Source organism: Suncus etruscus, chromosome 3 (assembly GCF_024139225.1).
Source record: "Suncus etruscus isolate mSunEtr1 chromosome 3, mSunEtr1.pri.cur, whole genome shotgun sequence".
Lineage (NCBI taxonomy): Eukaryota > Metazoa > Chordata > Mammalia > Eulipotyphla > Soricidae > Suncus > Suncus etruscus.
The window spans coordinates 132,632,025-132,656,979 of NC_064850.1; the positions used below are offsets into that span (position 1 = coordinate 132,632,025).

Genomic DNA, 24,955 nt, shown 5'->3' on the forward strand with positions numbered 1-24,955 from the left:
ACGCTCAGGGGTTACTCCTGGCTATGCACTCAGAAATCGCTCCTGGCTTAGGGGACCACATGGGACGCCGGGGGATCGAACTGCAGTCCTTCCTTGGCTAGTGCTTGCAAGGCAGACACCTTACTTCTAGCGCCACCTCTCCGGCCCCAAAATATTAAATCTTATAACCTGTGAAAAGTTATAACTCACTTATATATTTGGGTCTTTAATATCTCTCAGCAACATTGTAGTTGTCAATATATTTGCTGGTCTTGCCCATCTTTTTGTCTGATTTACATTCACATTTTTAATACTATTGTAAATTTATTTTTGTTGATGTTTGTGTCTTTTGGGTGGCAATACCTATGTGTTTCAGTGCTCTTCCATGAAGGGATGTCAAACCTACATGTTTCAGTGCTACTTCTGCTACTGGTGTGCTTGAGGGACTATGTGATGCTGGGGATAACATCTAGGTCTTCCTCATGTACAGCCTGTATTCTACCCCTTGAATGATCACCTAGCCTATGTAAAGGATATTGTTTTCTTTTTGTTTTTTTATTTTGAGTGCCTACAACCAGAAGTGCTCAGGTCTCAGTCCTGATTTTACTCTCAGGGATCAAGACAAGTACCTTAACCTACCCTGTACTATCTATCTTGCCCCTGTTTTCTTTAAGAAAAGTATGGTTTCTGGAGGTTGTAAAATATTTTTTGTGCACCTATTGCAATGATTGTGTGAGTACTTTTAATATTGTACTCTGTTAAGATGATGAATTACATTAATCTTTCAAGTGCTAACACCATCTTTCAACCCTGGCATAAATCCCACTTGGTCATGAAATATTTTACTTTTTACATATTCTTGGGTTTGATTTTATAAATGAGGAACATATATTAAGAACATTGGTATGTAGCTTCTTTTTCTTGAAATATTTTTCTTATTTTGATAGAAAGCTGATGGTTATTTCATAAAAATGAGTTGTAAATATGTTTCCTCTTGTTCTCTGGGAGATTTGTGTATTATTGCTATTATTGATTCATTAAAATTTTGGCAGGATTATCTGCTGAAGACATTTGGATGTTAAGTTTTCTTTGTGAGGAAGGTATTTAACATAAATTATGTTAAGTAAGAGTTGGTATGTTTTACAAGACAGTTGTCCATCAGTAATGGAGGGTTTGATCACTCTGGAGATGAAATTGCAATAAGTTGTATATCTAAACCATAAATCTTAACATTATTGCAATCATGTTACTTAATCTAAAATGAAAGTTTTTTTGTTAAAAATTAAAATTTTTTATACCCATGTCATCAAATTTATTGACCTAAAGTTACTTATATTTCTTTTTTTTATGCATAAAAATTATTTATTTTTGCATTATTTAAAATGGTACTTGGAATTCTCTCTCTGTATGAGTGAATTTTTTTTTAATCTTTATTTAAACACCGTGATTACAAACATGATTATAGTTGTATGATTACAGTCATGTAAAGAGCACCCCCCTTCACCGGTGCAACATTCCCTCCACCAATTTCCCAGATCTCCCTCCTCCCCACCCCCCTACACCTGTACTCGAGACAGGCTTTCTACTTCCCTCATTCATTCACATTTTATGATAGTTTTCAGTGTAGTCATCTCTGCAACTGCACTCATCACTCTATGTGATGAGCTGCATGTCTTGAGCTGCACCTACCAGCCCTCATCTCTCTTGTCTCTGAGATACTGTTAAAAATGTCCTTCATTTTTCTTAAAGCCCATAGATGAGTGAAACCATTCTGCGTCTTTCTCTCTCCCTCTGACTTACTTCACTCAGCATAATAGATTCCATGTACATCCATGTATTGGAAAATTTCATGACTTCATCTCTCCTGATGGCTGCATAGTATTCCATTGTGTATATGTACCACAGTTTCTTCAGCCACTCATCTGTTGAAGGGCATCTTGGTTGTTTCCAGAGTCTGGCTATTGTAAATAGCGCTGCAATGAATATAGGAGTAAGGAAGGGATTTTTGTATTGTATTTTTGTGTTTCTTGGGTATATTCCTAGGAGTGGTATAGCTGGATCGTATGGAAGCTCAATTTCCAGTTTGTGAAGGAATCTCCATATCGCTTTCCATAAAGGTTGTACTAGACGGCATTCCCACCAGCAGTGAAAACTTATATTTCTTTAACCTTTTATTATAAGAGAAATCTGTAGTGAATCATTTCTTTTTTCTCTCTAAGAATAAGCATTTGGTTTTCTTAATATTTTTCTTATCTGTTTTTTATTTCACTAATTTATTTATTGACTCATTAATCATTTTGTTCTTTTTTATTTATTTATTGACTCATTAATAACTTTGTTCTTTTTGTATTGTTTTGCACTGTTGAGGCTTATGTTGGTTAGCTCTTTTAAAAACAAGTATTTTGTATTATGAAGTTATCAGCATCTACTTGTTTTCATTATATCTCAGTCTTGTTTTGGTGTGCTTTGGTTTTGGTTTTTGGACCACACCTGGTGGCACTCAGGGTTTACTCCCAACTCTGTGCTCAGAAATCACTCCTGGGTAGCTCAGGGGACCATGTGGATGCTAGAGATCGAACCCAGGTCTGTCCTGGGTCAGCCGCATGTAAGGCAAACACCCTACCATTGTGTTATCACTCTGGTCTGTCATTCTTTTTTATATTTCTAAATTTTTACCTTCTAATTTTATCTTGATTTCTCTTGCAATTCATTCATTTATTTATTCTTTATTTGGTTTTGTGTTATTTAATCCTAAAGTGTTCCAGGTTTTTTCATGTACCTTTTCACTAAAGTTATAATTGAATTCAGTTAGAGTTAAAAAACAGTTTTATCTCTTGGCACATATATAAGTCAAATATATAAATAATTGTTATATATGTGCACCATGAAAAAAATGATCTGTTATTTGAGTGTTTAGAGAAAGTCTATTAAATTGCATCTCATAGACGTAATTTACTTGATCTATAAAAGAAAGGGACAAAGATTTTTGAAATTTTTATCTTTTTTCTTGGTGTTTAATTGGTTTTTATTAGACATATTGCAGCTGTTACTGTAAGCATAGAAATGTAAATTACTCCTTTTCTACTGACCTTTTTGCCATTATAGAATTTCAGAATATTTTACTCTATGATCAGCTCTTTCTGATAATCATATAGCCTTCCAAACTACATTTGACTTTTTAGCATATAACACATTTATTTCCTTTTCTTGTATGTATGTATGTATGTATGTATGTATGTATGTATGTATGTAAGTGGATTAATAGTTATTGAAAATAATTTAGAGATATGAGTGAGTAGGAAGTGAAGAAGGGAGGGAGAAAGAAAAGAGGAGAAGAATGAGGACAAGGGAGCTAGAAAGAGGGAGAAAGAAAAGAGAATGGAAGATCCATGTTCCAGAGAAAACAGGGGGAAATGAGAGAAATGTATATTCAAGAGAGAACATAGGTTTTGAAGGGAAAAACTTTTTTTTTTTTTTTTTTTTTTTTTACTTTTAACCTATTTGATTCCTTTATATATTTAGAATGACTTTGTCAGCTGGCCTTGCAGTTTAATCTCATCTGGTCATTCCCGTTTTTAAAGTGGACAGACTGTTTAATATGGTTCTCTGTGACTTTATTATTAGATTTTTTTTTTAATGTCTTCTACCTTTAGCCTTTAAAAAATTTTTACCTTTAACCTGTCCTTTTCCCCTCCCCTTCTTTTGGCCACATCTGGCAGTGCTTTGGGGATTACTCCTGGCTCTGCACTCCTGGTGGTGCTTGGTGGGGAAACTCAATGTGATTCTGGATTCAAACACTGCTGCATGCAAGGCAAAGACTCTAACCAATGTACTATCACTTCAGCCCCTTAATCTGTCCTTTATCTTTAATTTTTTTCTCTTTAACCTCTTTGGATAGTCTTTTTAAAACTTAAATGTATGTTACTTATTTTAGGCTGCATATTTTAATCTCTAAATATATTAGTCCAACTTCAAGTAAGATAGAATTACTTAATATTATAATAATAAACTTTGTATTGTTGTCTTTAAGCAAGTAACACAAAAGGCATTTTAAGTAGTAAGACTATAAAGATTTCAGGGTAGGAGTGGTGGCACAATGGTAGGGCGTTTGCCTTGCCCACAGCCGATCCAGGATAAACTTGGGTTCGAATCCCCATGTCCCAGATGGTCACCTAAGCCAGGAGCGATTTCTGAGCGCATAGCTAGGAGTAACCCCTGAGCATCACCGGGTGTGGCCTAAAAACCAAAAAAAAAAAAAAGGAATATAAAGGTTCACATTTAACCCTGTATTTGCTATTTCTTATGCCTTTTCTTTGTGTCAACCCATATAATGTTTTCCTTCTGCTTGAAGGGTTTCCTTTCACAATTTATGTAGATAAGTTCAGCTGTTAATGAATTTTTCATCTTTATAGGTTTAAAAATTGGTGTTTCTGTTATTTCCTTGCCCCCTCTCTTTTTAATATGAAGCAAAACCATGATTTATAATACTTCCCAATAGAGGGTTCCATACTAAAATGATCCACACCTCCACCAACTTCTCTCACCATTGTCTCAGGTGTTTCCCTCATTTTGAGAGTTTCACTATATAAATCTAGTTAGATTTTTTTCTTCACATTCTTGAAAATAAGATTTTTTTCACACATTTTTTTCTCTCAGGCTTGTGTTGTTCCTAACATGAAATAGGCTAATTGCCTTCTTTGTTCTTTCTGTACATGTTTTTCATACTTGAATTTGAGTTATGTACGATGCTCCTTTCATTGTCTTTTGATTATAATGTGCTGCAGCATTCATGTGCCCACCCTCACTTCCCCTCATAATGGTGATACCAGTTGCTGCGATGACAGTTTGGTTGTGGTGCTTACCTGGAGTTATGTCTACAGTGCCCATCATGTCCTTGTTCATAATGTTCACCAGAAGTCACACAGTTTGCATTGCTTGCACAAATGCTCGAGGTCTCATTTCACACTTTGGCTGTGGTGCTTTCACACACCTGACTGTAATGTGGCCCAAAATGTCTGGAGACAGAAATTTCAGACACAGGGCAGCCAGGCCCAGGTAGTTGAGCTGGTGACTCTGCACTTGGTGGATGTTGTAGCAATAGGCATTGAATTCGTAACTTCATGCTTGCAAACTAGGTTCTTAGACCAAGTTTTGACTTGGGCCATGCCATCATTTTGTTTTATTTTGTTTTGTTTTGGGAGACACACACCTGGAAGTTCTTAAGGTTTATTTTTGGATCCATGCTGATTTCAGGGCTCAGAGAACCATATGAGGCTGGGGATTGAACCTGGGTCTGGTCTGTATTGTGCATGCAAATGCCCTATCAGCTGTACTGTCTCTCTGGCCCCCAAACCACCTATTCATGATCTTCTTTGATTACTGTGGTGACTTGTTTCTAATTCTTCTGGTGAATTTTCACTTACCCAGAAAAGTTTGCATTAGTGAATTTGCTTACCACTATTCAACTGAAAACTTGAGAGCTAGATATACACTGAGGATCTCCAGAATTCTCTCTGGATATTTCTGCTCACCAACTCTCTGCTCTGGGAATTTCTTTGCTTCCTTGAGGTCCAGCTCTCTCCTAAATCCAGAGACCTCTGTCCCTGAACTGCAGTCAACACAACCAAAAGGAAAGGGAAGTGAAAGAAATGAGAAGGGAGGAGAAGGAAGTGGGTGGGAAAGAGAAGAGGCATGGGAAGAAAAGGAGTGTAGGGAAAGGAAGGTAAGGAAAGAGGGGAGAGAAGGTAAGACTGGAGAAGGGTAGAAAGAAAAAAGGGGAGAGGAAGGGAGGGCAGGGCAGGAAAGGAAAAGAAAATAAATATCAAATTAAATAAAAATTAATTTTAAAAACCATTTAAGTGAAACTGCTTTAGAAATCACCATTGGTTTCTCTTTAAAATTTGATTAAACATCTTTCATAGCTGCATATGTTTGCAAGAACAGGTCAAATAGTTCCTGGAAAAGGAACCAGGCACCATCATCCCCAAAAGTCCCAGTGTTGACATAATGCCAGGAACATTGCCTGTCTACAAGCAGTCTACAACATAATAGGCATTTGCCAAATCACCTGTTGCCAGAGAGATTCTTTTTTAATGTTAATTCTTTGGAGAAGGAAGATTGTGTATGTATTGGGGGGAAAACACTGTACATCTCTCTCCCCCACTTTATTGGATCTTGAAAAGTTCCATATGGTGTTTGTAGGAATCTGGGTAAAACTCACTTTAAAAGTCTACTAAAAAACAGATTCTTTGCAAAGCAAAAAATCTGGGTAATTTTTTGTTTGAAAGAAAAGTTTGTGTAGAAAATTAATGCAAAAATGAACTCTTGACCATTTATTAAAGAAAAGTAAGGCCAAAATATTAAATACATAAAGCAACCTTTTTATTTTTTATTAATATTTATTTATTTGTGGTTTAGAGGCCACATCTGTATAATCCCAGGGGTTATTCCGGGTTTTATCAGGAATTACAACTTGTTTGCTTCAGGGAACTATATGGGGTGCTGAATATTGAACATTGGTTGATTGCATGTAAGACAAGCTTACTCCCTACTATACTATCACCTTGGCTCACCAGCTTCCTTTTTTTGTTTGGTTTGGTTTGAGGGCCAGAGCCTGTGGTGCTCAGAGGTTACTCCTAGCTCTGTGCTCAGAAATTGCTCCTGGAAGGCTTGGGGGACCATATGGGATGCCTGGGATTGAACCCTGGTTGGCCATGTGTAAGGCAAATGCCCTACCTGCTGTGCTTTTGCTTCTGCTCCTATTCATCCCTTTTTGGCTCCAGTCTTCCTCATTCTTCTCTGCCTCTGGCAACCACTGATCTTTTTACTGTAATTTTGCCTTTTCTGCAATACCTTAGAATTGAAATCGACCATATAGAGTGCCAAAGACTGAACCTGGGTTGACCCAATGCAAGACAAGACAAGAGCCTATTCTCTCTCTCTATATATATATACAATCCCTATATACTGTCTCTATACTATCTCTATAATTCAGCAGCTCATTTCTTTTGGTAATAAGTATGTCCCATTATCTGGAACATGAACATAATAAATATACCACAATTTATTTCTCTGTTCACCTGCTACAGGACATCTTGGTTACTGACAAGTCTTGGAATAATTTTATGGATTATTAGACATTTCTGTGTATGTTTTTGTGTTAAGTTTTCAACTTCTTTGAGTAAATATGAAAGAGTGTGATTGCTTGATTATGACAAAGCTCTGATTAGTTTGTAAGAAATAGCAAAACATCATTCAAACTGTGCTTAGTGTGCTAGTCATCAAGCGTCTTGATCAACATTCTTAACAGCTTTTAGTGTTATCAACATCAAAGCACTTTTACTTATCAAAGCCTCCTAAAACTTTGAAGACATTTTTCTCTTATAAACATAATTTACGTGATATAAGTCACTTTAAAAAATATAAATGTTAGTGGTTTTATTATAGTCACAAGTTGTGATGCAGTTACTATCAAGTCTACATTTTCACAAATCTCCAAAGCTTTATATTCATTAGCATTCCATGTCGTACTCAAAGTAGGAAGATTTAAGGAAAGCAGATTGTGTTTTTATTTTGCTGTATTTGTTTATAAACCCTTATAAGTGATTTGTTTTAGTGTGTGTTAACTGTATTTCGTGGCCTTTTCTTGGTTGAATGGGACAGAGCACAGATCACTCCCAGAATCAAGCATTTTGGGGGAGTCAATTTAATGGGTAGAAGTATGGAAAAAACATACTGCTTCTCCAGCCCATTGAGAAAGTGTCATTTTATTTTTCAAAGTATCTTGTTCCCCCATTTTAGGGTCCTGCTTTGTTAGTCACTAGGTTTTACTATAGCAAAGTTTAAAGTGGCTCTTCTTCATTTCCACTTTTCCCATTCCACGCATAGCACAGCACTCAGGCTGATGCATAAATGCCTAAGAATTTAATTGCCAATAGAACTTCAGTTGGCTCAAAAAATTTTAGCTTTCAAAACCATTTTAAATATTCCCTGCTGAGTGACTGAGAATTTGTTTGCTTTTTTAAGCCTCCTCTTAATCTACAAACACATTTTTCTGTATCCTTAATGCCCAAACTCTTTTTTGGCAGACGTGTTTGCCTCCTCCTGACAGACTAGTTTCATCAGCCTTGAGGCAAGCCAAGAAAGAACAGAGAAAATGGAGAAGGTAAGACTAGTATAGAAGGATGCCAGGATGATGTTGAAAATAGTCAGGAAGTCTGAGAAAGAAAGAGGGGACCTCCTTTCTCTTGTTCTTGCTTTCTCTCTCTCTCTCTCTCTCTCTCTCTCTCTCTCTCTCTCTCTCTCTCTCTCTCTCTCTCTCTCTCTCTCTCTCTCTCTCTCTCTCTCCCTCCCTCCCTCCCTCCCTCTTTTCTCTTGCTCGATCGCTCTCTGCTTCTCTTTGTAACTCAGAAACTATAGCTTCCTTTTATCATCGCTGTCTTTCAAGTGCTTTTTGTAAGAAGGCCAAGTTGGGCTTGTTTAGAAATGTCAGAATCCCAGATTACTGAGAAGTCAGGGCATAAAAAACAAAGTATTTGTCTTTTTACTTTATCTGAATGGCTCAGTAAGCTAAGAGGGAAAATTGTTACATATCTGGAATTATGCCCAAGGTCTCCCCCAGAGAGAACTTTCTACTACAAATCCCTATGTGATTAAGGTCCATGATGATTCTTTAGATAATCACAGTCTATAGCAGTCTATAGCGTATCCAAAGACAATGACTGTGAGCAATTCTGTCCTCTTTTATTTATTTATTTTTTCACAAAAGGAGGAGAAAATTTGGGTTTACTTTGAACTATGTAAACAATTCTCTGTATTTGTAGGCAGAGGTGTCTTCAGCAGGAATGAAATTTAACTCCTTAGAATATTGATCAACACTAGACAAAGAATTGGGCTAATAATTGGGTAGTCCCTAAAATTAAAATCATTTTTATCTTTCTTTGAAAGGGAGATTTTAAAATTTATTAGAAGTATCTTTTTTTTTTTTGGCCACACCCGGCGGTGCTCAGAAATAGATCCTGGCAGGCACGGGGGACCATGTGGGATACCGGGATTCGAACCAATCACCTTAGGTCCTGGATCGGCTGCTTGCAAGGCAAACGCCGCTGTGCTATCTCTCAGATCCCCTAGAAGTATCTTCTAATAGGTCTTGAGCATCCAGGTTTCTTTCTTGAAAGCAAACTGAAATCATGGACATTATGATATAATAGTAAACTAGCTTGAATTGAAAATAAATCACAGTAACATACTCAGTGAAAGAGCACAGTAGCAGGAGTCTATGGCATGTAAATGTTATTTGTGGACATAAACATTAGATCATAATTAAATGGGAAATGAATAGATTAGAATATTTGTCCAGACTATTGTAATATGCGCTTTATTTGTAGTCTAATATAATATAGCACTGTTATAAGAAACTAGGACGACCAATCAAGAACCAATGTGAATAAAAGATTAAAGAGTTATTATAGACATATTAAAATTAAGACTCTAAAACATTCTTATAGTGAGCACTGTAATGGGAGTCCCTGGATTCCAAATGCATTCCACACCTGTTTCTGTGAGTAAACCATTAGAACATCATTATAGACCTCTATAAAGAGTAGTTAATTGAACACCTGATCGATCTAAACAGCTGTACTATTGCTGCAGGTCTCTTTGAAGTATAAAAGAGAATATAAGCTTTTGTGTTTCTCCTCTTCTACTCAGTTTCTTTCCTTCTCCTGACTATATCTGGAACCAGTGGTGTTCAAGACAACTACCAATTTATTAGACTATGTGTTGCTTCGTGCAGTTATTCTAAATACCACATATAAGTGATATTATTCTATATTTTTCTATTTATTTATTTATTATTTAGGTTTTGGGCCACACCCTGCTGGCTCTCAGGGGTTACTCCTGGCTCTGTCCTCAGAAATTGCTCCTGCATACGGGATGCCAGGGGTTGAACCAGGACCGATCCTGGGTCAGCAGTGTGCAAAGCAAACACCTTAAAGCTCTGCTATTGCTCCAGCCCCATATAATATCCTCTAGTTTCATCCATGTTGCTGCAAATTGTATGACTGAATCATTACTTAAAGCTATGTAGTATTCCATTGTATATATGTACTGTATCTTCATGGCCACTCATCTGTTGTTGGACGTCTAGGTTGATTCCAAGTCTTAGCTATTGTACTGATTGCTTCGATGAATAGCATTGTGCATACCCCTAGATATTTTTGAAAGGATAAATGTGACCCCCCAAAAAATGTTTTTAAAACATGTTTAAAATCATACTCTATATAGTAGAGAGCAATGAATATAATTTTTTAATTTGTCTCCTCCTGACACCCTCCAGCTTTAATTTTTTATTTCTTTATACATATTTATGACTGACTTTAAATAATAACTATTGTGGCATTTGTAAGTAAACTTGTAGAGAAACAACATGACTAATCAAATGATTAAGAATTATAAGCTATTGTATAATAATTTATGGCAGAAAGTAATATAGTTGTCTAGTCATCAGTATAGTATAGTATTTTTTTTTATGTTTTTGATGCCTGGCTACACTCAGAGCCTTTTCTTGGCTCCATGCTGGGAATCATTCCTGCTCAGGGGACCATGTGTGTGTGCAAGCAATCAAACCCAACTTAGCTGCATGCAAGGCAAGAACCTACCCTCAACGCTATCACTCTGGCCCCCTATAGTATAATATATTTATTTAAAGGATAATGGAGAAAATGAAACAAAATATTACCCTTACTTTGAGTATCAAGTAGTTTTCATGTACTTAAAATCTAGTATTACATCTAAACGTTTTCAACAAATTATTTAATATTGTGTTGCTTGCTTGTTTTTTGTTTTTGTTTTATTTGTTTTGAGGGAATCACATCCAGTTTACTCCCAACTAGCTGCTGGAGGAGACGATCCTGTATTGTGTTGAAATCAGGTCTCCTGCATGTGATGTTTTATGCTCTATGTGATGTTTTGGGTGATGCTCAGGGGTTACTTCTGGCTATGCTCTCAGAAATTGCTCCTGGCTTGGGGACCATATGGGATACCGGGGATCGAACCCAGATCTGTCCTAAGTCATCCACATGCAAGGCAAACACCCTACTGCTGTGCTCTGGTCCCTGTACTTTGTTCTTTTTCGTACTTTGTTTTTAATATAACATTTCCAAGATACTGTTTTGAATTCTTTTAAATACAAACTTATGCTCTATTTTTCCTCAAGTATGAAACTACCAAATTAAAGTTTATCAAACTTTTGGATGGGTTTGAGAATATAGTTAAATATTTTTAAGATCAAAAATTATAGTCTCTATTTCATACTGGAATGAATCCATACTGGAAAGGGAGAATCCTTTGAATACCTAAATTAAAAAGTAAGGACTCATTCAAATGTGTTTGTCTAAAATTAGTCTGGGAGTTTTTAAATGTATTTTTATTAAGTCACTGTGTTTTACAAAATTGTTCTTAATAGTTCAAGCATGCAATGTTACAACACCAATCCCACCACCAATGTTCCTAGGTTTCCCAGCATCCTCAGACAATGTTTTTATTTTGTTTTATTGAAACTATTGTGATTTACAAAGTCCTTCATAGTTGGGTTTCAAACATATAATGAATCAGGACCAATCCCACCACCAGTGTCAACTTCCATCCACCATGTTCCCGGAGTGCATCCTAGCACCCCTTGCACTCTGGCCTGCCAGTATAACAGTCCCACTTAAAGTTTAGATTGTTAGAGTTTGGGTCTCTTGATTCCACTGTTGTTGACTTTGTCTTGGATATTTAGTCTTTTTTTTTTTAATCTCCACCAATGCACCTGAGACCACTTGGCCATTGCCCCCCCATCCTTTCATATTTGTGTTTCTCCTCTTCCCTCAGTTTCTTTACTTCTCTTTGCTATACTCTGGGGTCAAGGGTGTTCAAGACAACTCCCATTTACACCATTGCATTTCATAATGCAGTTTTTCTAAATACCACATATAAGTGATATCATTCTGTATTTATCCTTCTTTTGGCTTACTTTATTTAACATAATACATTCCAGTTCTGTTCATATTGCTACAAATTGTGTGATCCCATTATTACTTACAGCTATATAGTATTCCATTGCATATATGTACCTCATGAGACTTTTATAAGTTTAATAATTGTAGTTTGGAAGCATTGTTGTTGGCTCTGTGCTGTCTTTATATATGTATATATACATATATATATACATATATATGTATATATACATATCATTGGTGTGCTGCAGGGTATGACTCATGCCCCTGTTACCTCCCATACACCTCTTCTTATTTATTCCCTTAATTTTTTTTTCTTCCCTGTTCTTTTCATTCCCATAATCTAGTATCCAGGGTAAAGTAGGTGTACTCCTCTTTGATATATTGCACTCTTGTTCTCCTGTTACTCTGTATACCATAGATAGATAAGTGAGATAATCTGGAATTTTTTGTTTGTTTTTAATGGTAGCATGCAGTCAGCCAATTCTTCACCATTTCCTGCATTCATTTGAAATATTTCAGAGTAGCAAATTTTATATATATATACATATATATTTGACTTATAAAGTGCATTACTACTTAATAAGTGTGAGAAAACTTATTTTTTAAAATGTGTTCTTGTCAACTTAAGTACTGAGTCATTATAAATTAGAGACTAAAAAGGGGGGACCACCACTGAATGCTAATGATCATCATATAATCATATAATAATCATCATAGAATCCTTCTATTCCACTAGCTTCATTTCTCCACTGATTTTAATCTAAAGTTAATTTCATGATTTATGACATAAAGACACTGTTTTCATTCAGATGTTATTCTCTCCTCAGAAAATCCATTCCTCGTTGCCAAAGAATTAACAGGATGCTCTCCAGTGAATCCCTACATTCTCCTGCTTTCAACCGTTCTAATTCACAAGCCTCTGTAGACAGTACCAGCATGGAAGATTTTTGGCGGGAAATAGAAAGTATTAAGGAGAATAGCCTGGCAAGAACAGAAGAGCAGGTGCCAATTGAAGTCAAACCTTTGGATGGTAAGTGATGAGCTTATTTCTTCATGTACTGACTTTCTTCATGTGGCTCCCTGGTTCTGCCCACAAGTCAAAATTACACAGTCAGTTATCTCAACCAATTTATTTATAATCATCAATTAATAAGAATTGAATATATTTACTGACTTCCATCTGGCATACGGTCAAGGTCGCTTCCATCCAATATGGCAAGACTTGAAGGAGGTCCACAGCATCCTACCCATCTCATGGATGTTGTTATGCCTATTTACTAATTGGATTTGTTGTCAAATAGCAAACTGAATGCTCCAAGTTTGGTGACTTCTACATCTGTATACTTAACTCTTATGTATCAGAGAGGTGGATTAGGATATGGGGAGAGGTGGGTTAGGATATGGGGAAAGGTGGCAGAGATCAGAGGGAGAAAATAAATACCTATATAAGTTTGGAGAGAAAAAAATTGACTTGGAAGTAACTACTGGCATTAATGTATTCAGGAAAGATTGCATTCCACAAAATAAAGCCCTGTCAGATATACTTGTTTTTATTGAAACTATGTAGAATAAATAAATAAATAAAACTATTTTTAAATTTTATTGAAAGAGATTAAAAGTACAGGGCATCTCTACTCTAGTTAGTAAGTAAACACAAATTATCTGAGAAAAACTGCAGGGAGTTTGTTAAGATCCTCTTAAGAAAATTTTTCTTGGCTAGTGATTAACCTCAAGACAACTAACAAGATAAATGGAAATCTTTTTTTTTAATTAATATCTTTATTTAAACACCTTGATTACAAACATGATTGTAGTTGGGTTTCAGTCATATAAAGAACACCCCCCTTCACCAGTGCAACATTCCCATCCCCAATCCCAAATCTCCCTCCTCCCCACCACACCCCACCTGTATTCTAGACAGACTTTCTACTTTCCTCATTTATTCACATTGTTAGTATAGTTCTCAATGTAGTTAGATAAATGGAAATCTTAATTATTTCATTCTTCCTTTTCTTTTTCTACATCTGTCTGTCTTACATAGAACTCAGGAAATTAATTTAAGTCATCCACAATTCTATATTTTATATCCAATCAGATGTTAATCGTACCACATTAAATGAGAACTTACTTTTGATCCAAAGTCTTACTTATATTTTGCATTTTCATACACAGAAAAATATACCTTTTGTTGTTGTTGTTTTTTGGTTCCATAGACACAGGTCTCATGCATGAGACCTTTATTTTATCACTGAAATACATTCTTTTTTTTTTTTTTAATTTTTTACACTTTATTTGGGGATTAATTGGTAGTTGGGCCACTACCAGCAGTGCTCAGGAGTTACTCCTTACTCTGCACTCAGAAATCGCCCCTGGCAGGCTGGGGGACCATTTGGGTGCCGAGAATCGAACTGGGTTCCTCCAGGGTCGGCCGCATGCAAGGCAAATAAATGCACTGCCACTGTGCTATCTCTTCGGCCCCTGAAATACATTCTTTAGCCAGAAAATATCTTTTATTCTCCCACTTGCTCTTCTGCACTAGTAAAACTGTCTGTATTACAAAGATAAGTTCAGACTGATGACTTCTCATCTCATTCTAAACAGCATTATAGCGTTAGATATTCTCTACCCTTTTTCTGTATTTTTAACTCTGTATTTTCAAACCCTATTATTTCATATGCTCCCAAGCACTGCCTAGAGTGATCCCAGAGCACAGAGCCTGGAGTAGACCCTGAGCACCACCAGGTGTACCCCCATCAAAACCAAATAAAAACAATTGACCCACCTAAATAATTCTTTTAGAGGGGCACAACCATCAATACTCAGCCCAACCTTAAGGTCGAGGGAGGAAAGTCAGTGTTCAAAACTTTAATTTTAGGTGCTGAAAGATATTACAGAATTTAGAGCACATGTGAGGCATGCCAAAGACCTGGGTTCTATTCCTAGCATTATATAGTACCCAAATAATCATCAGGTACACCCTTGAAGGCCCTCGGTGGCCCTTGGGGTGACCCAGGTAAACCAGCACCTCAGCTCAGATAGCATCTTATCCTCTGGCCTTTTTTTCATTTTATAAACAAAGTTACAAAATTGTTTATGACTGAGTTTCAATAATACAATGTTTGAGCTCCCATTCCTTCACCAATGCCCACTTCCTCCACCTAAGTGCCCAGTTTTCCTCTCACCCCCAGCCTGTCTCTATGCCAGACACTTTTTATTCTTTATTTTAGGCACTGTGGATTGCAATACTATTGCTGAAAGGGTATTTGAATAGAAATGCCAGTGGGTTGGCTGAGATGGCAGGTGGGACCCTCCTGAGCACATTGTGGAGTTGCACATTTCTCTAAATTAAAATAAATAAAATGTTGGTTTTGGTTTTTTATTTAGTTGATCGGTTTTTAGTTTTAGGCCATGCCCAGCAGTGCTCAGGACTAATTTACTCTTAGCTCAATGCTAAGGTGGTATTCAGGGGGCCATTTGGGATGTTGGGGATCAAACTCTGGTTGGTTGGTTGGTTACTTGCAAGGAAAGTTTCCTACCTGTTGTACTATTGTTCCATCCCCCAAATTTTAAAACATTAAATGAAAATAAAGGAAGACCTTGAAGCAAAATTCACTAGTTTATTGGTATATTTTTTTAGATAATGCGATTACTCTTAATTTCACCTTTTAATTTTCTATGATTAGTTTATAAAGACAAAAGAACTATAAAAATAAGAAAGCAGGGGGCTGGAGTGGTGGCACAAGTGGTAGGGCGTTTGCCTTGCACACGCTAACTTAGTTTATTCCCCTGGTATCCCATATGGTCCCCCAAGCCAGGAGCAATTTCTGAGCACATAGCCATGAGTAACCTCTGAAGCGTCACCGGTGTGGCCGAAAAACCAAAATAAATAAATAAATAAATAAAATAATAAAAATAAAAAATAATAAGGCAAATAGAATATTTGTCTAGCTAAGAAATTATAACTGTGAAAACATATTAGGTTTATTCATAAAAATTGATGATGTAAAAGTATATGCAGAATCCAAGATTTCCTGACAGGGTGTTTACAAATCACTTTAATCTATTTCTTAAAGAAACCTCATATATGTAATGCCTGCTTAGCATAATTTCCAGAAATGTATGATTAAAAAATTTTCTGTTACAGGATGGTGTTATTCTTTATTATTTATGTACTTCTAATTTATGATTGACATTGGTTCTCATTAAAGTATTTTATTTATTTTTTACTTTCATAAAAAATATCACTGGGGGAGGCATATTCAGCCATGTTCAGGACTTGATCTTGGCTCTCTCTGCTCAGGGATTATTTCTGGTAGTGTTTAGAGAATCATATGAGATGCCAGGGGTTAGGGTCTACTGGTTGCAAGGCAAGCACCCACACTTTGAACTGTCACTTCCCCATTCCCAAATATCACTTGATATTTATAATTAGGAGAAAAGTAAGATAACCTTTTTTGTTTTTTAATTTGTTTTGGTTTTGTTTGGTACTCAGGGCTGTACTCAGGGCTTACTTTTGGCTCTGTGCTCAAGAATCTGAGCCCAGGTCAGCCGCATGCCAGGGAAGTGCCCTACCTGCTCTATTATCTCTCTAGCTCTGTATGAAAACTTTTTGTCTGTGGAATGCATCCTTAGTATTAGTTTTAGATTCTTAGTTTTAGATTAAATTTTGATTTTTAGTTTTAGATTCTTTGCAATCTTTATAAATCCACTAGAAAAAAATCTCAATAAATGAATTCAGTAATTATATTGATATAACAATCCTCATTGCTGCCTAATGCATTTGATATTATCTTAATTTTGGCAAGAGGACACTGGGGACTTAAAGATACCTTGAAATAGTCTAAGTTATTCAGCTAGTAGAAGAACCCAAATTTGACTGAAAATCTTTCTGGGCTACTTTTTATATTATGGCGTTAGTTCATTCTTATAACTTTTTGAATTGTCCAATATTATAAACTATGATAATAAAAATTATCTTATCAGATCTGCCAATTAATTCTATTTCTACTAGAAATATTGTAAACTTTGACTAATTTAATTAGTCCTTTTTATATTCATTCAATGGGCTTTTATCATAATTTGTGAGAAAGCATCTATTATACTTTTCATACATTCTAATTTCCTTCCACCTTCCTTCCTACTTTTCTTCTTTCCTCCTTCCTGCCTTTTCTCTGAGCCATATCCCTGACCCTGTACTAAAATCACAGGTGTACAGAACTATAGATATATGTGTCACCCAGTCATACAAAGAATATCTTAACCTCTTTTGTTATGTTACAGAGGGAGAACTTGAAGCAGAATGGTTGCAAGATGTGGGTTTATCTACTCTGATATCGGGTGATGAAGAGGAGAATGGCAAGGCCTTGCTCTCTACATTGACTCGAACCCAAGCAGCTGCAGTAAAAAAAAGATATAATACTTACACACAAACTCTAAGAAAAAAGAACAAGCAATCTGTGAGGGATGTCAGAGATATCTTTGGAGTCAGTGAAGCTTCTGTAAGTCATATGTGTGGTTCAAATTGTACAAAGCCATATAAAGGCAGCTTTTAAAATTCTGTATATTTATAATATCCAAGGGCCACTAATCATCTTCACAGAGTTTTTCTGCTAAAATTGTCTGTGTCTGTTTTTGAGATTTAATAATGAGATTTTATTTGGGGGGAGATCTTTGGGGAGATTTATGCAACACCTGGCATTGCTCAGTGACCATTCCCAACAGTGTTCGGGGGACCATATATGGTGCCCCATATATTGATTGATCTAGAGTCAGTCATAGACAAGCGCCTTGCCCCTGTACTGTCACCTTTTCCTCCTCCACTTATTTCTGTCTCTGGCATAATGTACCAATGTTAGTCAAATAATTATTGAGAATTTTCCATTTATTTTATTGGGGGGCGATGGCTGCACTCCCATATGCTGGTGGGCCATGCAGTGTTTAAACTGAGATTGAACCTGGGGCTCTAACATGCAGAGCCTGAACTTCAGTAGTTCATACATTTCCTCAACCCTGGTTTTACTTTCTTTATGAAGATTAAAGCATCTTAAGCTTTATAAGATAATTTTTGCATTAATCTAAAATGTATGGTTCAGAACCATATCCATACCAAGTGAAGAGACCGATACAGAAAATTTACCCATGCATACATATCTAGGTATACACATATACACAGAATATTACTTGTTTGGGGGCATGTGTAACACCATAATAAGATACCCTGTTTTAGAAGTTTGAAGGTAGTCATTCATTATTTAAGGAGAGGTACAATGTCTGTATCAATTTTATTTTTATCTTACTTTTTTTTGTTAGAATCTTACTGTTTTCATCTTTTGTTTTTATTTTCGGTAGGAATAGCCCCCCAAAATTGAGTGGGGTGGGAGTGCTCAGGGTACTATGCTTGACAGTTTCCATCCTTGGCTGGTGATGCAGTGTTGCTAGTGCCTGGGATGTTTAAAGACCAGGAATTACCAGGATTAACTTCAGGGCCTCACATTTACCCAGGACTTGAACTATCTCCTGATTCCACCTTTACCTTTGTAAAAAGAAATTCAACCTGTGCACTGCAAAGTGGTCTCTTTCTATCTAAGAGCGTATTAATTATATTTTCCATATTTTTTCTGTAACACTTCAAACAAGTATTTAATCCTTTCATTTTTTTTTTATCTCCTCTATCACTTTGCTTGGATTGAACCTGTGTGTTCTTTTCTTTTCCTTTCCAGGTGTGGTTGCTATGTTTATTTTGCATTCTTGGATAGGTTTTTTTTTTTTTTTGGACCACACCTGTTTTATGCTCAGGGGTTACTCCTGGCTAGGCGCTCAGAAATTGCCCCTGGCTTGGGGGGAACTATATGGGACGCCGGGGTTCGATCCGCGGTCCTTCCTTGGCTAGCGCTTGCAAGGCAGACACCTTACCTCTAGCACCACCTCGCTGGCCCCTCTTGAATAGTTTTTAACTTCATTTTGTATGTGTGTCTATCTATGTGTTTATGTGTTGCTAGGAATTGAAACCAGAGTTTTGCACCTACTGGGCAAGTACTCTACTGCTGAATTACATCCTTGATTTGATTACTTTTTTAAAATCAATAATTTAACCTTAGTTATATTAATTTTTCTGATTCTTATTAATTTTAAAGCTTAACAGTCTTATTGATTTACTGAAACCTATCTGATCCCTTAATTTTCCTTTATTTTACCTGTCTATACTGCAGTAGTTCCTATAGTTAAATTCCATAGCTTTTTTCTTTTGCTTAAATTAATGTTTCCTTTAGAGTATTCCATTTACTTCTAGCATCATGGTTTTCTTCCATTGCCATTTTTCTATTTCAATCCTTAGATATTGATGCTTATTTATTAATAGAATGGTAGATTGAAAGGCTTAGTCAATGATTATTTCTTCTGCAGTTATAAAATTTTTCTTCCCCTCAGACTCTTTAGTGAATAGAAGTTTAGGTCTATGCTGGAGATGAAGTTTCTCAGTGTCGTGTCAAACTCCACCTTAAGATATAGACATATGATATCAAAGCCAGTGTAATGAAAATACTGCAGAATTGTATAACATTTTCTTTCTTTTCCTTTCTTTGTTTTTTTGGTCATGCCCAACTATGCTCAGTAGTTATTAATGGCAGTTCACTCAGGGATCATTCCTGGTGGTGCTCAGGAGACCATATTGGGTGGCAGAGATCAATACCCAGGTTCAGATTGACCATGCATGACAAATGTCCTACACTCTGTACTATCTCTTCAGCCCTGTAAATCATTCTATTTTAGACAGACTTAATTTTAATTGTTCCACATACATGTAGAAAGGTTCCCATAAAGTGCAATCAACTTACTTTCTTTTCACATTCGCATAAGCTGTCTACCCTTTTCCCCAAAGAAAGGTGATCTTGTCACAAAGAGAACAAAGAGAACACTTACTGGTTTTTTTTTGTTTGTTTAGTGCTTAGGGTTCACTCCTGGTTCTCTCTCCCCCCCCCCCCCCCAGTAAGCTCAGGGCTCTCTTGGGGGATGGGGGGAAGAGGGGCTCAGAGTATCATCTGGGTTCCAGTGACTGAACCTTTTGGCCACATGCAAGAACTCTACCGACTGTACAAATTCATAATATATCATAATAAATACTTCATAGCCCACTCCTTGGGTTTCATTCTGTAATTACATTTAACTGATTTTTTTTTCCCCCAGTGGTCATTCTTTAATCTCATTTGTCTTTGTCTTCTCAATTAGGGATGCCTTTCCACTCTTTTTATTTTTATTCTGGATATGTGCTTTTACTGGATCAGCATTTGCTTCTACACATTTCTCTAGTAAATCTTTTCAAGCTGAAGTTCTCCTTTAACCCTGTAAAATGATTTTGTTTGCCCTTTTTCTTTCAGTAAAGTTCAAAAATATATGTTCTGCAAATAGAAGTGTTTTGTGGTTCAAGGTCTACTTTTGAAAAAGGCTATATTTCTTCGCATTTTAATGATTTGCACGGGAAGAGAAAAATGACATTTTGCTATCTTGACCCAATATTTTATTTTTATTTTGTTGGGGTTATGTTATTGTTTGGTTCAGCCACCAATGCTGTGCTCTAGGTTTACTCCTAGCTCTGTACTCAGGAATCACTTCTGGTCTTGTTGGGGAGACCATATGTGGTTTCTGGAATCTAACTAGAGCTGGGTAGGAAAAGTTTCTTAACCACTGTACTAATTTCTCCTGTGCTTATTTTTGTTTTTCTTTTGGTTCCTGCCCATAATTGTGCAGGGTCTATTCCCAGGTCTGTGCTCAGGGATTGCTCCCAGTAGTGCTCCACAAGCCATGCAGTGCTGAGTATCAACCCTGAGTTCCTGCAATATAATGCATGCAAATTGAGCTATCTCCCTGCCCCTACTTTGCAATTTTTTTACATTAATACTTTTGTAGTATTCATTTCTTTTAAAAATGGTTTTTAGGTATAATACATAATCTGTACTGGACACTTTAAAATATGAGCAAGTATAGTAAAAAATATCATTTCTATGACTTCAAATAAAATGTTATGTTCCTTAAAATATCCAGTAGGTACAATTTTTAAGGATTTTTAACTTATGCTTTATGAAAACTATCATACAGTAAATCATAAATATTAATATTCTAGATGCCTAACACAGGTTCTGCAGTGTTACTCATCATGGATAGAAACCCAGTGATCAAATGCTTTTTTTCAGTATCCAGGAGATATAAATCACATATTCTCTTATGTAACTTATCTGAAAAGTATAGTTAATTTACTTCAGTTTCAAATTCATAATATATTAGCTAATCAAAGGTTGGACTTTTGTTTTGATTACCTGCCTAAAGTCAAAGCCTGCTATTTTTATTATTTTTCTTTAATGATTTAGGTGCTATGATTTGAAATCCTCTTAATGATGGCTTCACATGCATATAATTTCAGCACTCCTTTCACCAGTATACCCAACTCTCCCTTTCAATATACATACACCTTCATACACCTCGTTTTGTGGCTCACTGTTTTTTTCCTTGTCAAGACTCATTTATTCATTGAAGCTGCCACTGCCCAAATTCTTTCTTTTTTTATAATATATTTACTTAAGTACCATGATTACAAACATGTTTGTAGTTGGGTTTTAGTCATTAAAAAGAACACTCCCCCTTTCACCAGTCAATCTTCCCACCACCAATGTCCCCTATCTTCCTACTCCCCACCCACTGATTGTAATTGAGTCAGGCATTCTATTTCTCACTCACTACCATTGTCATAATAGCTGTTAGTGTAGTTATTTCTCTAACTGCACTCACCACTCTTTGTGGTAAACTTCATATCATGGACCAGTCCTTCCTGTCCTCATCTAAATTGTCTCTGGTTATTATTACCATTACTGTCTTTTACTTTTCTTAAATCCCACAGCTACTCATCTGTGGGGCTATTCGTCTGTCTCTCTCCCTCTGACTCATTTCATTGAGCATAATAGTTTTCATGTCCATCCTTGTATAGGAAAATTTCATGACTTCATTTTTTATGACAGCTGCATAGTATTCCATTGTGTATATGTACCACCGTTTCTTTAGCAACTCATCTGTTGTTGAGCATCCAGGTTGTTTCCAGATTCTGGCCATTGTAAATAGCACTGCAATGAATATAGGTGTGCAGAAGGCATTTTTGTATTGTTTTTGTATTCTTAGGTATATCCCTAGCTGGTTCATAGGGAACTCAATTTTAAGATTTTTGAGGAGTCTTCATATTGTTTTCATTAAAGGCTGGACTAGAAAGCATTCCCACTATCAGTGAATGAGGGTTCCTTTCTCCCCACATCCCCACCAGCACTAATTGTTCTTGTTTTTTGTGATGTATGCCAGTCGCTGTGGCATGAGATGGTACCTCATTGTTGCTTTGAATCATCTCCCTGAAGATTAGTGATATGGAGCATTTTTTCATGTGTCTTTTTGCCATCTGTATTTCTTCTTTGAGGAAGTTTCTATTCATTTCTTCTCCCCATATTTTGATGGGGTTAGATTTTTTTTTTCTTGTTAAGTTCTGTCAGTGCCTTGTATATTTTTGATATTAGGCCCTTATCTGATGGGTATGGGTGAATAGATTCTCCCATTCTGTGGGTGACCTTGTGGCTCAATGTTTCATATATATTGCCTTCCTGTATATCTTTAAGTTCCCAATGTCAGAGAGCTCATTCTGTATCTGTCCTTTACCTTTAATCAACTTCACACAGTGTGATATCCTAGTTCCACCCACACTGCTGCAAATTGCATAGTTTTTTGTTAGTTTGTTTTATTTTGGGCCACACCCAGCAGTGCTTAGAAGTTAGTCCTGGCCCTGCACTCAGAAATCACTTTTGGCAGACTCGGGACCATATAGGATGTCAGGGATCGACCCCTGGTCAGCTGTGTGCAAGGCAAAGGCCCTATCCAAGGCCTAGCACCAAGTTGCATGTTAGTTTCCTTTCTTACAACTTCATAGTATTTCATTGTGTATATCATGGATATGGAGTGGGAGTGAGGGTTGAGGAGTCGAGTCGGAGGAAATTTTGGGTATCTGGAGTTGGAATCAGAGTTGGAGTCAGAGTTGGAGCTCAATTCCTCAGCCCTGGTGTTTATATGCCACAACTTTTTGATCCATTAGTCTGTAGTTATAGTTGGCATTTGGATTGTTTTAATATCTTTGCTTTTATACTAAGTGTTGTAATAAACATAGGAGTGATGATTTTTTTTAAAGATCTCCATATTTTCTATATGGAAGAAGGCAAACCAGTATGATATTTCCATCAACAGTACATGGATGAAGTTTACGTTCTCCAACTCTACCAGTACTGTCTCTCAGTTTATTATAGTTTTTTTAAAATAATCTTAATTCATTGTCTCTGTTTCTCTCTATTGCTCTCTCTCTTTTTCTTTCCCTCTCATCTCTCAACAGAAAACCTAGTAAATCATGTTTTATGTAGCTATGAATTTTTTTCTCTTTAAAAAGCTCAAAGTAGATGTTTGTTTGTTTGTTTTTTCATTTACACTTTCTATGTGGCTTTCATGCTTCTACTTCCAAGTTGGAAGGCGTATTGTTGGCTGACCACATCCACATTACTGGCAGTCACTGAACATGTAGTAATTGAATCTGTCCTTTTGACCATAATTATCTAGAGCTCTGACTCAGTATGGTCCCAATTACTTGTTGCCCAGAAACATTATTGGAACACCCTTAGCTGCAAGATAGCCCATGGAGTGTGTGTGTGTGTGTGTGTGTGTGTGTGTGTGTGTGTGTGTGTGTGTGTGTGTGTGTGTGTGTGTGTAACACAAAGGAGTTCCAGGGAGGATGGGGATGAAGACCATAATTGTAAGACAATCTTTTAGGTTCTGGTAAACAGTGGATGATATCTTCCATGGAGAGAGAGAGCACAAAGATGTTTTCCTTCTTCTTATGTTATTTTGATTCATCCAATAGTTTAATTGATATAAAATATTCTAACTAAAGATAAGGACCCCGTAAAGCAATTAGAATGTATGCCTGTTTAAACAAAGAAGAATTGAAAAGAAATGAAGGTCTGGGGTTACAAAATTTTTAATTTGGCAAGAAATAGCATAGTTTACCATGTAGCCTCTTGGACTCTCCAAGTACCTTATATATATAATTACTTTATTTAACACTGTGGTTACAGATTTATTCATGAATGAGTTTCTGTTATAGAATATACATTACCCTTCACCAGGTCTCCACTACCAGCGTCCCCATTTGGAGTTTTTCTCCACCACACCCCACCCCAACCTACCTCTGCGATAGGCATTTTCCTTCTCTCTCTTTCTTTCTCTCTCTCTCTCTCTTTCTCTATATCTATCATCTATCTATATCTATCTGTCTATTTCTATTTCTTTCCTTTTTGACACTGTGACTTGCACTGCTGTTAATGAAGGGATACCAAGGATATCTTTTTATTTCCTTTAAGAACCCAGTTTTTGTTCAGTGTGTTCAGTTCCAATTATCATAGTCATAGTGGACCCTTCTCTACCTTAACTTCACTCACCTCTCTTTATGGCAAGCTTCTTACTATGGACTGATCATCCCAGTCCTAATCCCTGTATATTATCATGTTATCTTTATTTTTCTTATATGCCACAAGTAAGTGATATCATTCTATGTCTACCCCTCCCTCTTACTCATTTCATTCAGCATAATCTCCATATCCATCCATGTACAAGCAGATTTTCTGACTTCATTTTTTCTAACAGCTGCATAGTGTTCCATTGTATAATTATTAAGTACCTTATTTCTGAAGATAATATGCTTCCTTTCCAGGAAGAAGTTTCATGGGAGATTGGGATTCATATTGAGAATCTGTGTCCTACATACAAGGATAAAGGAATATTACAGTGCTTCTATACTTGTTACTTAAAGTTACTTTATTTCATTTTGGGGGAGGCCTGCCTTAATATCCAACAAAGACCATCTTGCTGGAATCACAATGGGATCTCAGGATTGGCTAAATACAGTAATCTAT

At 36.4% G+C, this 24,955-nt stretch overlaps 1 protein-coding gene across 1 annotated transcript in view; it reads left to right on the plus strand.

The window, feature by feature from the left end:
* ARHGAP28 (Rho GTPase activating protein 28) overlaps positions 1-24,955 on the plus strand; it is a 189,430-nt gene that overhangs the window by 100,867 nt on the left and 63,608 nt on the right. Inside the window, exons 2-3 of the mRNA XM_049770195.1 lie at positions 12,806-13,008; positions 17,259-17,476. Coding sequence (XP_049626152.1) covers positions 12,806-13,008; positions 17,259-17,476 — 421 coding nt within the window. The remainder of the gene's footprint in view (positions 1-12,805; positions 13,009-17,258; positions 17,477-24,955) is intronic.